Here is a 15,017-nt window from a genome sequence, read left to right on the forward strand (position 1 = left end):
TGTTTTGGGGGTGCTGCAGGTTTCACCGTCATTTATTTAAAACCCATTGGTGGCCTTGAGCTGATTTTTTTCATCCTGGTAGAGTTGTTGTCTCTATGACATATTTACCATACTAGTATCCCTTCTCCTTATAGTCTTGAAAACTGTTAATCTGCTTGTTCTTACTGTCACAAAATTTCCATGGGTTTAAGGGTCAGTCAGAATATCTGGAATATTTTCTTTTTTTATTAATATCCTAAATGAAGGGTATTAAAAATTATCAAACTGATAAAATCCTAGCAATAGTCAAAAGGAAAGTCTGTCAAATGGCATAATCAAGTTAGAAACCATAGCAATGGACAAACAGTACATAATCAAATGAGAAACCATAGCAATGGACAAACAGTACACAAGGTATATTGTCCCTTAAATGATAGAAAGAACTTTTTATGAGCAAATCAGTGGGCGTTTCTAGATAAGTAGAGTATGCTTACCCTGCCGGTGCACCTGGTCCCAGGTTCTAGTGGAGTCCGAGTTGCACATTTACTTTTGTTACTTTGTATGTATTATTTTGATTATTTATGTTTTTGTTACTTTATGTTCTTTGTTGTTTGTGTCTGTCTTTGTCCCTGGATTACATTCTTTTGATTTTCGCTAGAATCATTTCCTTGATTAGTCTTACAAGTCTGTTGATACATATGACTAACATGTCAGCATATTCAATGATCCTAGGCGTGGTCCATTCTCCCAGTACTTAGAGGAGTTCAGGATGCTCATTTAATTTTGTTTCTATATGCCCATTATTTTGGATATTTCATGCTTGTCAAATCATAAAATAATTGTTGTCTGAATGGTTAAGTTCCTTTGTAACCTGAATCATGAATTTCAATATATAACGGCCCATTGAGTATCTATAATTAGTTTAATAAAAGAATTGTATTGTATTGTTCTTAATGTGTGTATCTTTTTTCTATGCCTAGTCTTTATCTCGGAATTAGACTGTTCGAATCCTGGTTCCCTTGACTTCCCTTTCAGAAAGTCAGAACAAGACAAGTGAACCAACAAACCAACTGTAATTCTTGTAAGAAGTGAAGAACTGTGTGGTATAAATAATCTTTACTTTGCAGTTTGACATGAGTTTTTATGCATTATACAATCAAATAAATAAAAATGGCATAATTAATCTACAAAAGTACACAAAAAAACAAAACCAAACAAATCAGACATTATCATACCCATCAACAGACAACAGAAATACCATAAAGAAAACCACAATTTGATTCTAAGGCAGTTCTTTGGTAAAAGGTCCATTAAGATACTACCAAATATTGAAATTCTCTTAATATCTATAAACAGAATTTCATCTCATACATTACATCAAATTAATGCTCTTTTTCTTTAACTCCAGTGAGAATGGACAATTTATACATCATATCTAATCTTTTAAAAAATATCATTTGACTGAGAAGGAAACTAATTGCAGTGTACAGGAACATGTAAGGCCCCCTATAAATAAGTAAGAAAGGTCTTTGCTTAGCAACTTTATTGTTTTTCTTTTGAAAAAGTAGAAATTGACAATGTAATTTGTTTTGTAAGCTGGATAGGTGGGATAATAATTTTCTATTGATCTTGAAAGTCATATTTTTCATTTTTTTTTTACTCAAGTCTTAAAGCATAAAGACACAGAGAAACTGCTACTTCTAAACAAAAGGGGATATAATTTCAACAAAACTGGACCAATGTTTTAGTACAAATAATATTTTAAAAATCCTAATGAATTAGATTTAATAGAACAATATTTCATCTGTTTCCCTGAAGTAAATTCATTCATCAACACAGACTTCATAAATTGAAAGCACTAATGATGGTATAAATTATGTAATAAATATTAATTTCAAAGTTCCACCATATAGCAGGAATTTTTAGTAGCTTCGTAAATTAGCAGAAATTATAAAATTATAGGTTTTTCCTTATTGACTCAGTGAAGATCCAATTGTATTTCAATCCGAAGTTGGTTACACATATAATTTCTTGTCTAATGTAATGTAAATTAGAGGAATTTTTTTACAAGGATAAGATGTGAAATAGTTTTTTTGTTGAGTCCCTATGCATTTCACAGGTAAGTGATTATTAGTGAACTCAATTGTGATTGCAAATTCAAAACAAATAATTAAAAAAACATTATCTTTAAAGGTGTTGACACGATTGCTTAAATAACACAAAATCTGCAGCTCTCTAAAATTTCCTGCTATAAGGTACACATGTATGAATATGCCTTTACATGTGATAAAATTCATCTAGATTTACAATCAGCATACAAGAACAAGCAACACTAATTCATTCATAGGACTGCAAAGAACCATGCACAATATAAGTACAATGATAAAAAAATGAACACTATTAAGATACAAGTGTCACTGGTTTTTCTTCCACAATATGGCCCTAATACACACAACCATTCATGCCATTATAAACATGTCTTAACCATACAGGATTCAGATTTTATAAAACAAAGTTATAGTAAAAGGCCCCATTATACACACCATATCAGGTGAATTTTGCCTTTAATACCTCAAAGATTAAAAAAGAATTAGATTGGACCAAAGACATAATTTTAGGAAGCTAACACAAAAAGCAGAAATTGCTGAAAGACTAGAATTCTGCTGTGGGCCTAATTTAGTACTTTGTGAATGTACCTAAGCTTCTATTTCTTACATTTATGTTATGTAATCTTAAAACTGCTTGAAGAGTTAAAGACTTCAACCATAGAAAGTGAAATGGGCGAAGTCCATCTCTACTGTAGTATAAGCCACTGTATCCGGGTTATCAGACATGCCTGTATATTGTATATTCTGTTTTCAACTTCCTATACCAATAAAGCAACATCTTCTCACAAATGATAAAAACACTAAAAACTGATTTCAATTTTACATGGATGCTACTATATAAAATGCTTAAAAATGACTACATGTGTAAATAAATTAAGGGGAAAAATCAGATCCTTTGTACTCAGGTAAAGTACTTTCTTTAACTTTCTGAATGAGTGTAGTATTGTAGGACTCAATGGCATGGATATGATTTTCTCAATATCACCAGCATTCTAAACAAGTTGTTTACAAGCTGGAATTTTTTACTCTATATCATTTTTTCAGTTATGTAAAACATCTTTCAGACCCCTTGTATAAATTGCTAGAAACCTTCGAACAATGTTAAAACCATGACTTAGAGGCAAATATAATTCATTTTCACACAAAGCAAGTGACGATTACCACACATACACAGCTATCATTTCCTCATTTTATGAGTTATCGCTGAGGGCTGTACCAGTAAAAAATCTTCCATGCAAATTACCATTCTCAGAACTCATTCAAAAGTTGTATTCATAAAATACTGACTCAATCAACCTAAGCAAAAGATGGCTTAAGGAGGTATACCTAAGGTAAGGGACATAACTCATGAAATCAGTGATATGTTTGTATTATGTTCAATTTCACCAAAGCCTCTCAAGCTTTCGTTTAAAGCAGAATATAAGTTAATTAGAGGCTTACATAAGATTGATGTAAAATGCTGAACACAAACGTTCCAATGATTTTTAAGAGTTGTGTCCCTTACCCTGTATCTACCTCCTTAAGAGATAGTTTAGATTATTGACTGGAACAGCTCTACTACTTATGTACTCCCTGCAAAATATTCCCATCATCCATCTGGCTTTCTTTAGAAATGCTGGTTAATAGTAATTCAAGTCAGATCTATGGCTTTCAGGTTACATGTCTGCTAGGGTCACTTGTACTTTTAAAAGTCACATGATCACAGTATGGTAAATTCTATTGTTTGAAAGTACTAGTGCAACACTAAGCCAATCTACAAAACATGTAAAATATAAATTATTACCTAACAAATATTAGAACAATAGAAGAGTTATAACAATAGTCAAAAAAGAAAGACTGTAAATGTTACTTTCACTTTGTTAATCAATGTTATAAAATTAAGTAACAGACATGGAATACCTTCCACGATGAAGATGCAAATAAGATTCTAAGGACGGTTCCATTAAAAGATATGAAGTACCTGGGGAAGGCACTTTTTCACCAAGGGAGTCACCCATAGAAGTTCTATTGATGTTTTGTATTAAACTTTATATTTTGTCATGAGACCTGAACAACCAACCACACACAAAGAATAAAAGTGCTTTCCCCCATCCCACATACATTTTACTGGAACAGCCCTTAATCATTCCCATTAAATGTTCCAAAGTTATAGCTGAACAATATTATTAAATAATTATAACCAAGGTAACTGAAGTCATATCCCTAATGCATAATGGTGAGGGCGTAAAAATGGATCGAGTGAATCTAGACTTGACTATCTCAGAATAGAAAAAAGGTAAAATCAGTTGAAAATATCTATCAGGAATAGACTTCATGCAGAAAGATTAAGTTAATCAAGTCATGGTACAATTAAATTTGAAAAAGACCTTTTAAGTCTGAGAATATTCCTAACTGTTTGTGACATCATAAATCCAATGATTGAATGGAGTTACTGTAAAAATTAAAAGTATTCCAAGTTGTTTGGCAGCCAGGCCTATCATACCTTATCAGGATTCATCTGTGGACACCTCCAGTTATAGAGATAGTACTGTAAATTGCCGTCACCAATACCAAATTTCAACTTCTCTAGGAACTCCTTGTTATCCATTAAGTCTAAGGCATTGAATACATCAAATCCCATCTAGAGAAAAGGAATACTTATGAAATAATTCACAGAGACTCCATTTTATTTTTGTGAATGAGCTGGCCTATTAAGTTGTCTATTTTACCCCATGCATTAGTGCTGGGTAAAATAATGACATTGAAGGCAGACCTGGCAAAATCATTTTTCAACCTGTCAGACATCTGGTCCGACAACCAAACAAAATCTGCTGGACCAAACAATTATCTGCCAGACCGAATAAACAAGAATTTTGCATTGCTTTTTTTTACTCGATTCAGACGCCATCTTTAAACCGGAAGTTCCAGCTGAGGTGTGTCTAATAATAAATAACGTACCAGACATCTGGTCCGGAAATCACACAGATTTTACCGGACCAGCAGCTAGAAGTACCGGTCATGTCCGATGGTCCGATGAATTTTGCCATGACTGTGAAGGGAAAACCTCTTCTTTATGAAAAGATGCAGTCTTGATGTTACATGAAGTGTTGACCATTGTGGACCAAAATTATATTGTGATGTCAGTAAAATTGGATAAAACATCCAGAAATATGTGTAGAACACTGATCTGATCATATGTTTATCACCATGTCACAGAAGCTGTGGTATAATAACCTGTGAAGCATGTCATACTAGAACAAGATATTGTTGTCAATATAATGCTTGTCTCCCTTTTTTCACCGAAAGGGAAACCCTTAATATGATATTTATAACAATCTTCATGTTCTACAGACCTCCAAATTAAACCAAATAACTTTAAAATGAAACGACAATGTAATCAATATTGTTCATTTTGTGACCAGCAATTCATTTTTTTAAAGAATTAAAATTATCATTACAGGATTACAAATCATTCCATAATTAAACCATAAACAATATGTAACATACAAATCTATACACACACACTTACTTGTTTTGCTACAATTAAAGCATCCTGCATCAAGTCTTGCCATGGTGTCTTACCACTAACATTATAAAATGAATATGCTGCTTTTAATGTCTTATGAACAGGATGGTGAACTACAGTGGATGGCAGGGTATAAAAGCTAACAAAGTCTGTTATAGTGCCATCTCTCTGAAAAAAAAAAACAAAACAAAACAAAACAAATATGCATGAAAATGTCAAGTAGAGGGAATGAGAGCAGTTATATTTATTTTATGCACAAACATGTAAACAATAAGCTTTGAACAGATTCTGGTTGTCATGGCACTAACACTATCAGCCTAACAACTTCAACCACTATCATCCATTTTTTTTTCAACCTGCAGTTAAGAGTTCAAGTACTTTCATATCATATCTGTTAAATGTTAAACTGCTTTTAAAATTGGAGAAAAACAATTGAAAGGTGAATGAATATTTTACCTCCACAACAAATGAGTCTATTATGCCAGGCCTTGGGATAAACCAATGTCGAAATTCTTCCTCAGTAAATAATGGCGCCAGATCAAAACCCTCTAAATACTGAAAGGAAGGAAAATACATACATATGTGACATTGAAATTCTGTATAACTTGACCCAGTGGGAATAATTGATGTTTTTTGGTGATTAAATTGGGTTTAAGGTAGCTTTACACTGAGCATGAAATCTGCTCAACAATCTACATGTAAATGTATCTAGAGAACCTCTTGGAAAATTTCAAAATTTGTGGTCCATATCGACTTACTTGACAAATCTTCCATAGGCAGCACACCCAGAGATCAGAAACTTAACAATATGATTCTGTATTAGATGTGAGCTGTAACCATAAAACCACTAAAGTGGTTTCTAACAATACACACCTGTCTTAAACACCTGTAAGCATCAGGTACATCAGTAGGTGTGAATTTCCTGAACCCTTGAGTCTTGGGTGCCTGTAAAATCATTTGAAAATAAAAAAAATCTTTTTTCCTCAGACTTGGTTTCTATGATGTAAAATTGTATAAAATATTAAAAGTTTTCTACAATACTTTTCTCAATTAAGCATTAACATAGCCTGAATTGTAAAAAAAATCATTGATTATATACTACTCTTGGCTATTCTTATCTATTAATTTACTATCTACAGATTATTTTCAGTAAAATTCTCAGGCTTAACACATCAGTTTTCCTTTTTAAATCAAAGAGGCATCACATGTTTTTTCTTTTGTTTTATGACTTCAAAAACTAAGATATTTATCTATACACCCTGAGGGTGGATATTAAACAAAATACATATAAAATTGAAAAATACACAAAATTTTTAAATGCAAAAAAAAAAAACAAAAAAAAAACTGTCACCAACTGTTTCAACTCACATCAGGTAGTCTATACAACTTTAATGTTCTCTGCATTGTCATGTTTCGACTTAAATGTGAAAATTTTACTTCTATTAATTTCCTAGGATTTAAAGATCTATGCCAGTATCTGCAAAAAACAGAAAAAAAGAACTTATAAATATCAACACTTGAATAACATATTTGTTCCTGGTAATGTAGACTATAATTATACCCACCGAATTCAGTTTTATTTCTTATTCAGAAACAAAAGCACATTTGTATAGATTGTACATGAAATTAGCACTTTGCAAGAGTTATTGTTCTTGATTTGGTCGACACATTTGTATAGATTGTACATGAAATTAGGTCTCACTAACCACTTCCCGGGTCAAATGGCCACCCCACTATGTAGTACCAAAAACACACTGAACCTAGACATATGCATTGTAAGTGCATTATTTGTGTGTATTATGATTAAAAGTAGTCAAAATGAAGCTGAGAATGTGTACTTTAAAATCATATATGTAATTAACTACAAAAGTGTATGAATATTGTTTACATGTGTGAGTAATTTGCCTCAATGCTGTCAGCAGAACAGGTAAAAATGTAGATTTTCAGTGTTATTTATTCAAGTAAATTTTGTGAAGAATTTCTACTATCATCGTACCATTAGCATAATGATTTTGGAAGCCTTATTTTCCAAGCTTCACAACGATATGCAACTTTAAGATGTCATTTGTCCTGGGAATTCACAGTGAGACTTTGAAAATTACTTTTTTAACATGTAAAGTAATGGAAACGTTAGAAGTGGTTAGTGAGACCTTAGAAGTTTGCAAGAGTTATTGTTCTTGATTTGGTTGATTTTTAGTGGGAGGTAAAAGTGTAGTTTTCTCAAAAGTACAGATCTAAACACAGAAAGTACTATTGCCACTTAAAAATATAGCATATGTAGACCAAAAAAGCCATATCTGATCCATGGGTTTTTCTACACCATGAATCACCTTATAATAGACAGTGTCTGTATTTTATATGGACTGGTACACAGTCAAGAATGTTTTGCTGTGATGTATTCCCACTTGAAAAAGGTTGTAAATTTTTTCTTGTTCCACTTGGTTTTAACATTATTTTTTTTGTCACAATATCTTAAAAATAGCACATGTCAATCTCAATAGTAGTGTCTTCCATTACAAAGAATTCCATTACTATATTTAATGCATATGGTTCTATGTCCATTCAATATCTTCACCAGTATTCGTGGATGTCACAGACTCAAGGAATGATAGATGAGTCACACTTCTTTAATGAAGAATAATAGTATTTTATCCTTGTATTTTAATGACTGAAAAAATGACATCAACTAATGACTAATAAAAATAATTCTAAAATTTCACACTACAAAGTTATGAGGGTCACAAAATGATACCTACCTACAACAAGCTACAGGTTTAGGTAAAACAACTCCAGCGGTATATACAGCCTGGAACAGACCATGTGTATGAACCCTTCTAGTGATTTCTCTAATCAACACAGGTGCCACCCGCTTTGACCTTAACTTCTTATGTACACATAGAAAATTTATTTCTACTAAGTTTTTTGTTCTGAAAAGTAAATAAATGTCACTAATTACAATAATATGTATAGTACTCACAATTATGAACCCTCAACCCATACCAGTCCGTGAGCAGAGCTCTCACAATTATGGAAGTCCTATGTTGATACACATTTGGAAAACAAATCATTCATTTTATCTGAATTTCAAGAAGTTTGTGTTATTTGAAAAAAAAACAACAAAAACAAAACAAACAACACTTACATATATTATACAATTATAATTAGATTTTGATAAATGATTTAAAGTTGATTCAACAACACTATTCTACTGTAAGAGACCCACTGACTTAAACCTAAATTACTTTATTTAATATCTGTATATTTTACAGATTAATACATTGTAATTCGTTAAATGACAAGAAATGACTATTTTATGATTTTAACTAAAAGATTACACAGTGTGAACAAAAAATAAACATTTTGTATAACATAGAGTACAAAACACCTCAGCTGTACTCCTTTAATTTATCTGATATTCTAACATCGTACTGACTTACCGTTCATAAATTTTAACATGAGCTGGAACAGCACTAATAAATCCTACAAGTTTACTACTCTTCATAGCTCTAACACCACAATGCCAATCCTTTCTCCATCCAGGTGGTTGTAATGCCCTACAATATAGCAGATACACATAAAATTTTACAAAAAAAAGTAAAAGATTAACATCGTAATATTTTCTTGCTTAATGACAGTACAACAATCAAATCACATGGTTTTTGAGGATTTTAGGATGCATTGACCAGTAACAATTGATCAATGCCTGTAAATAAGAGCATGAGATCTCTACTAATTGTCAGATGGACACCAGCATTTAATGCATTGACTTAGTTCTAACCATTATTTGCAAAATAACTCAAACCCCAAAACTCATTCATCTTGGTAGATTGTACACGTAAGTTAAGAACGAAAAAAAAACTTTTATCTAGTTGAGAGAAATAGCTACTTTTAAAAATTCTGACATTTAACTAACCAGTTACATCTAATTGTACATTCAACAATTTTTAATACCACCATATCATGAATGTAGCACGCAGGCAAAATTTTACAAAACCAACAAAAAGAGGAAATCAACAAAATCAGAAGTGAAATGAGAAACATAACAGTAAAATCTGCATTTGAAAAAGCTGAAGAAAATCATGTCTGAGTAGGCCAGCATTATTTCCATTATTTAACATCATAATTAAACTGTTTTCCCATTGTACACTCTTATCATATATGAAATCTCATTGAAAACATGATTTTTCATGAATTATTTCATTAGCCAGAAAAAAAAAGAATGTATTTAAGGTGTTTTCAAAACGTATGTTGAGATTTTACCATGTAGCATGCTAGCATTTTTTTTACTTAACTCATCATACTATGTAGTTCAACTGTCTTACCATTGTAAAAATTCAGGAGAGTAATCAAATCTAAACATATTGTCATCATCTTCTACATAATTCTCATTTAGTAATGTGTACAACTCTTTCAACTACAACAATAAAACAAATCATATAACAACTCTGTCCATAAAGCAATTAAAAAACAGTTTGTAAACTGAAATCCAATGTTGTCCTTTAATCATATACAATCTTAAGATGACCATATGACAGGAGTTTTCTTGAAGTACCAGAGCTCTAAAATTCCAGAATACTGCAGCAGTGAAATTTAGTCATGTTAAAGACATATTTGTAAGTTTTACATGTTTCTTTTTGTGAAAATTTATATTTTGAAGATCACCTTACCTCCGGATAAGAGAAAATTAAAAATTCTAGAGTCCTATCATATTTTCTCATTAACTTATTTATCAAAAGTATTTACACTTTGTTTTTTTGACAACTTAAAATTTAAGAGAATATTAAGCCCTGATAAATCATACAACTTATATCTAAAAACTATTTGAACAGTTTACCATCATGCTCTTGTTACTCCAAGTACAGGAAAAATAACCTTTAAAAGGTCAAAGGATGGAGAACAAAATTTTGAACTTCTCTTTCAGCTATCAAAGATACAAAGTGTGCTAACTCTAACACAATAGTTCCTTACAATAAGAGGATTATTAAGATACAAAGTTTGCTAACTCTAAGACAATAGTTCCTTACAATAAGAGGATCATTAAGATCAAGTGTATCCCACGTAAAGCCACCAGGCAGAGAATATGGTTCCTGTCTGATCTCTCCCTGTGGTTTGTCTTCTTCTATCTCATGGTTTTCTGATGTCTGTATTTTCTCATCTGTAATTGTATTTAATTAAATGAAAATAAATTTAATATACTAATCTTATTTTAAGTTGTATAGTGTAACATGAGGCAGGTTTAACCTAAAAGAGACCTTATCAATAGATATGCCACTTATTTTAAGGTTGGATGTCATCCTAGTACACTTGGAATGGCTTGTTCAAAAACCAAGCTGTCCCATATCTTAAACTTCAATGAGAGCTAACCAATAAGAAAGCCTGTTATAAATCAAATTAAATTATTCTTGTATAACTATAGATATAAACTTTAAGTTTTATGTCTCAAACCTTCTTTGCAATGTTTAACATCAATCACCAGCTCATATAAGTTGATCAATTTTGAGTAATGACTCACTAATTTTAGGAACTGGTTGTGTTTCCCAGAACTGGTATCTCTTTTTACTGGCCTCTTCCATACTCTTTGGAGCTCCTTGGGAAGACAATGTCAGTAATTCCACTGCCTTCTGGATTCTTTGAAGTTTCAGATTAGACTGAGGGAAAAAAAGCCCAAGTGTAAGGCATTGGAAAAAGCATTAAATTGAAAGTTCAGTTTAAATCTGAAACAAAAAGTCTCTGACACTACACTCTAACTTTCAGTTACAAAAACTATTGATATAAGATATTGAAAAGCTACCTTAATTACTTTACAACTCATAAAACTAAAATGAACAACAAATTATCATTGTTTACAATGTACCTTGTAACTAAATCATTTTATTATAAATTTTAGCTTATTCTGACTAAATCCTCAATAATGATCAAGTCATAACTCACAAATCAAAAATTCATTTTATGACAGTAACCCTATTTTTTATCTTTACTGCTGACAGTGAACTGTAATCATTTATGAACTCTTACATCTACGACGCCAGGGGCATTTTCTTTGATTGGACCAGATGCACTGGCCACCTCTGCATGAATATCATTAGTGGAAGCTGAATCCTTCTTCCCTCTACCTTTAGACCCTGATCCTTGACCTTCTGAGTCAGCCTCCATACCTGACATCATCTGATCTGACTTACTGGTAATGACTGGTAACCTAGGAAAAGTGAAAAGATTGTTTAAAGAAGTTCCTACCAGAGCAGATTCCCTATTTATCAACATCGTGAACTTGAAAATACAAGTTAGGCTAGACTTACCCATTCCTTGTTTTGATCTGTTGTTTTGATAAATTCACCACAGTGATTTAGCTAGCGCTCGTCATTTTCACCATTTATGAAAATGTTTTAGATCATTTTGGTCAATTAAAATTTGAAAAGTGTATAAAAAAAAGATTCCACTCAAAAAGTATTTCAGATAAATTTTCGTCACCTTAAATATATATGTTGTTAAAAACTGTCAATCAAAAGTTACATAATTTCACCTGGCCTTATGATCTGACAAGTTTATGACCCTACACTTGGTAATTACCTGGTCAACCAGGTGTGAAATTCATTCTATTTTTGTTAACCTGGCATCCCTGATATGTGCATTGTTAATAGTCCTATAAACAACAATTTATCCATCTTTTGATCATTAGAAACACAAAAGATAATCCCAGGGTACTCACTCATATTCAGCCATTTATTTTTGACTGCCGAAAAAAGCTTACTCAAGACATTTCAGATTTTAAGTACGTTTAAAATATAACTTATATACATATCTTTATTTTAATGATTAGTCGAGATTAACAATTTCGATCTTTAATGGATGCCGAAAGATATTTACTCCCGTATAAAATAAAACCCTTCACGAACCTTGCACATACATAGCTATCTATTTTAAGAAATTTAAATGCACATATTATATATACAATCTCTCCGATGTGTGTCTGGTCATCTAATGGATTTCAATTACTTTTACCGCAATACCAGACAATTAGGTAGTATTAATCAATGATAGATATCTATTTTACAATTCCCTTTTCTTCTTGAAATGAAATCACCATGATTGCGAACTTCTTCAATTCGACTCATGATCCGGGGTCGTAGCTTACTAAAAAATTACCACCCAGCAGTAAGACATCATGGAACAGAGTTCAAAATTCTACAGCTGACTATGCCAATGTGGCAAAGGTCCTTTCTATCTGTCTAGTTCCTGCTTTATCTTTTGGTGACTGTGCAAGGGGATTTAGTAAGTATAATCTGATCAAGATCTATCTGAAGAACAGGCTCAAGGTTTCATCAGTCAATTCTCTTCTAAAGATCTGTCTCCATCCTTCTGATTTGAGGAGTTTTATGTTGAAGAGGGCATTTGAGATTTGGTTTTTGGCAAATGACAGGATGATTTTCTCTTATTAGTTGAGTGTCAGGTCATACCATAATAGTTGCTTTTGTCAAATAGTACCTCTTTTTCTAATAGTAACTATTTTATTTTATTACGTAACACACGTTCTCTAATAGAAAATATGTTATTTTGTAACATTTATTGTATTTATTGTTACGTCTGTATCTGTAAACTTAAATAAATATATTTTCATATTTATATCTTTAGTGTCATACTATTGACTATTTACAAAATTCTGCTGCCCGTGCTTTACGCAAAATGGACTAAAGCCCTCAAAATCCTAGCTAAAACCCTGATTAACTATCTTGATCAATACTCATTAACTGGTTGATACTAGTCAATGGAAAGTCCTCAAATTAAGAAAAGAGGTTATAATAGTAGCTTTATGGGACAGCTTGAGGTTGAAACAATTATAAGTGCAAGAAATTCTAAATTTTCATGGATATACTATTCATAGCTTCTAAGGTGTTAAAAGTACTGCATGAGAAAAGCTTATGTAGATGATCATGTTCAAAAAAGCCAATTTCAAAGTGGCAGATTTTGACTAGGGACTTAGTCAAAGATCAACATTAATTATTTCATGTCTGTGTAGAATGCATTATGCATTTTAAAAGATCATAACAGATTAAGCTAGAAAATCTGCCAGTTTAAGGACTGTTTAAATTAATTAAACTTGAAGTTGATGTCAATTACTCCAGTCTGACATCAATCCCACAATGTGGCATATCTCCAGTGCACATGTAGTTTCTGTCAAAATATCAAGTGCTTGTGACAAGTACTTGTATGAAAAACTGTAACAAAAAGGTTGTTGATGGAAGTACAGTCTGCTGGACAGACACCATAATCACTGTTCATCTCCTGAAAAATGAAGGGTATAGAAATATCCTTACCTGCTTGAGATATGTTCCTCATCTTCATCATCATTAACTATTTGTCCATCTGAATCACCACTAGATCTCTCCATATCTTTATGTTTTCTCTTCTTCAAATACTTTTTATGTTTCTTTTTAGATGCTGCTTCTAATCTATAATAAAGAACATAATAAAAATAAGTTTTAGCTAAACGAACAGTAGATTTACATTTTTTTTTTCTAGTTGCTTGAGTTTCTAGAAAAGCAGAGGATGCTTACCCTACCAGTGCACCTGGTCCATGCTCCCAGTTTTTAGTGGAGTCTGAGTTGCTCATTTGCTTTTGTTACTTTGTATGTATGATTTTAGTTACTTAATGTTCTTTGATGTGTATGTCTGTTTTCCATGTCTGGTCTTTGTTCCTGGATTACATTCATTTGATTACCACTATAACCTTGGTTCCCTTGATTACTCTTATAAACATCACAAGCAGAATAGCTGATCAATTTTAATTTATGACACCATAGTTTAGATTGTAACTTGTATCAACGGTACTGTGTTAACATATTAACTCAGGCAAATCTTAGGCTACATAAAAACAGATGTATTTTAGCACTGACTAACAAAATTTGGATTCAGTAGTTCATAATTAGGAACATTTCAAAAGAGGGAAATACAGTGCACCAAACTCAGTAAAGAGTTGTTTTTAAAATGACAGACATTCATCATCTTGGTTAAATTAACTGAAAGTATACTCATTCTTTCAGTTAACCACATGTTTGCATGAGGGCGCCAGAAGCCCAAGCCATTAATAAAAGACAAACTCTGCATATAAAAATAAGGTAGACCTATTGGTGAAATGTCGAAAGGAGACGTTTTTCATATTGGGTAGGGTCAATAAATGACCAGTTATAAAATCACTTCGATTCATATTGGTAACACAAATGGTCTTTCGAAATCCTAAGTAGTATACCCTTGTTCTGACACTTCATCTTCTTCCACGTCTGCATCAACAGCGCTCAGATCTTGGTCTTGATCCGAGCTCATATCGTGCAAAGAATCAGCATCCGCCATGCTGCTAATTTGTGTAACACAACGAACAATCTGATTGGATAAAATAAAGAATTAGCAATAACGTTAAAATAAACTTATCA

The 15,017-nt window shown here is 32.1% G+C and overlaps 1 protein-coding gene across 1 annotated transcript; it reads right to left on the reverse strand.

The window, feature by feature from the left end:
- Positions 1–1,080: 1,080 nt before the first annotated feature.
- Positions 1,081–14,954, reverse strand: LOC148603524 (glycylpeptide N-tetradecanoyltransferase 1-like). The gene is made up of 14 exons (XM_088552272.1): positions 14,837–14,954; positions 13,905–14,039; positions 11,608–11,788; positions 11,105–11,240; positions 10,617–10,747; positions 9,915–10,006; positions 9,030–9,146; positions 8,349–8,519; positions 6,961–7,069; positions 6,466–6,537; positions 6,049–6,147; positions 5,596–5,760; positions 4,570–4,707; positions 1,081–3,840 (listed from the first exon to the last, which is right to left on the reverse strand). The coding sequence occupies exons 1-14, from the start codon at positions 14,935–14,937 to the stop codon at positions 3,820–3,822; spliced, it is 1,668 nt and encodes a 555-aa protein (XP_088408398.1). The 5' UTR covers positions 14,938–14,954; the 3' UTR covers positions 1,081–3,819.
- Between the last annotated feature and the right edge of the window lie 63 nt (positions 14,955–15,017).

This window comes from Perna viridis, chromosome 11 (assembly GCF_037379345.1).
Source record: "Perna viridis isolate PV_CMFRI_1.1 ecotype Kerala chromosome 11, ASM3737934v1, whole genome shotgun sequence".
Taxonomy (NCBI): Eukaryota; Metazoa; Mollusca; class Bivalvia; order Mytilida; family Mytilidae; genus Perna; species Perna viridis.

What these genes read in the sequence shown, in the direction of transcription:
- LOC148603524 (XM_088552272.1), bottom strand. Translation starts at nt 14,937, where the DNA reads ATGGCGGATGCTGATTCTTTGCACGATATGAGCTCGGATCAAGACCAA. An exon ending in GAGGAACATATCTCAAGCAG is followed by an intron (nt 11,789 to 13,904) that starts GTAAGGATATTT and finishes CACTTTTCCTAG; the next exon opens with GTTACCAGTCATTACCAGTA. An exon ending in CACAGATGAATCCTGATAAG is followed by an intron (nt 3,841 to 4,569) that starts GTATGATAGGCC and finishes CATGTTTTGTAG; the next exon opens with ATTGGCTTAGTGTTGCACTA.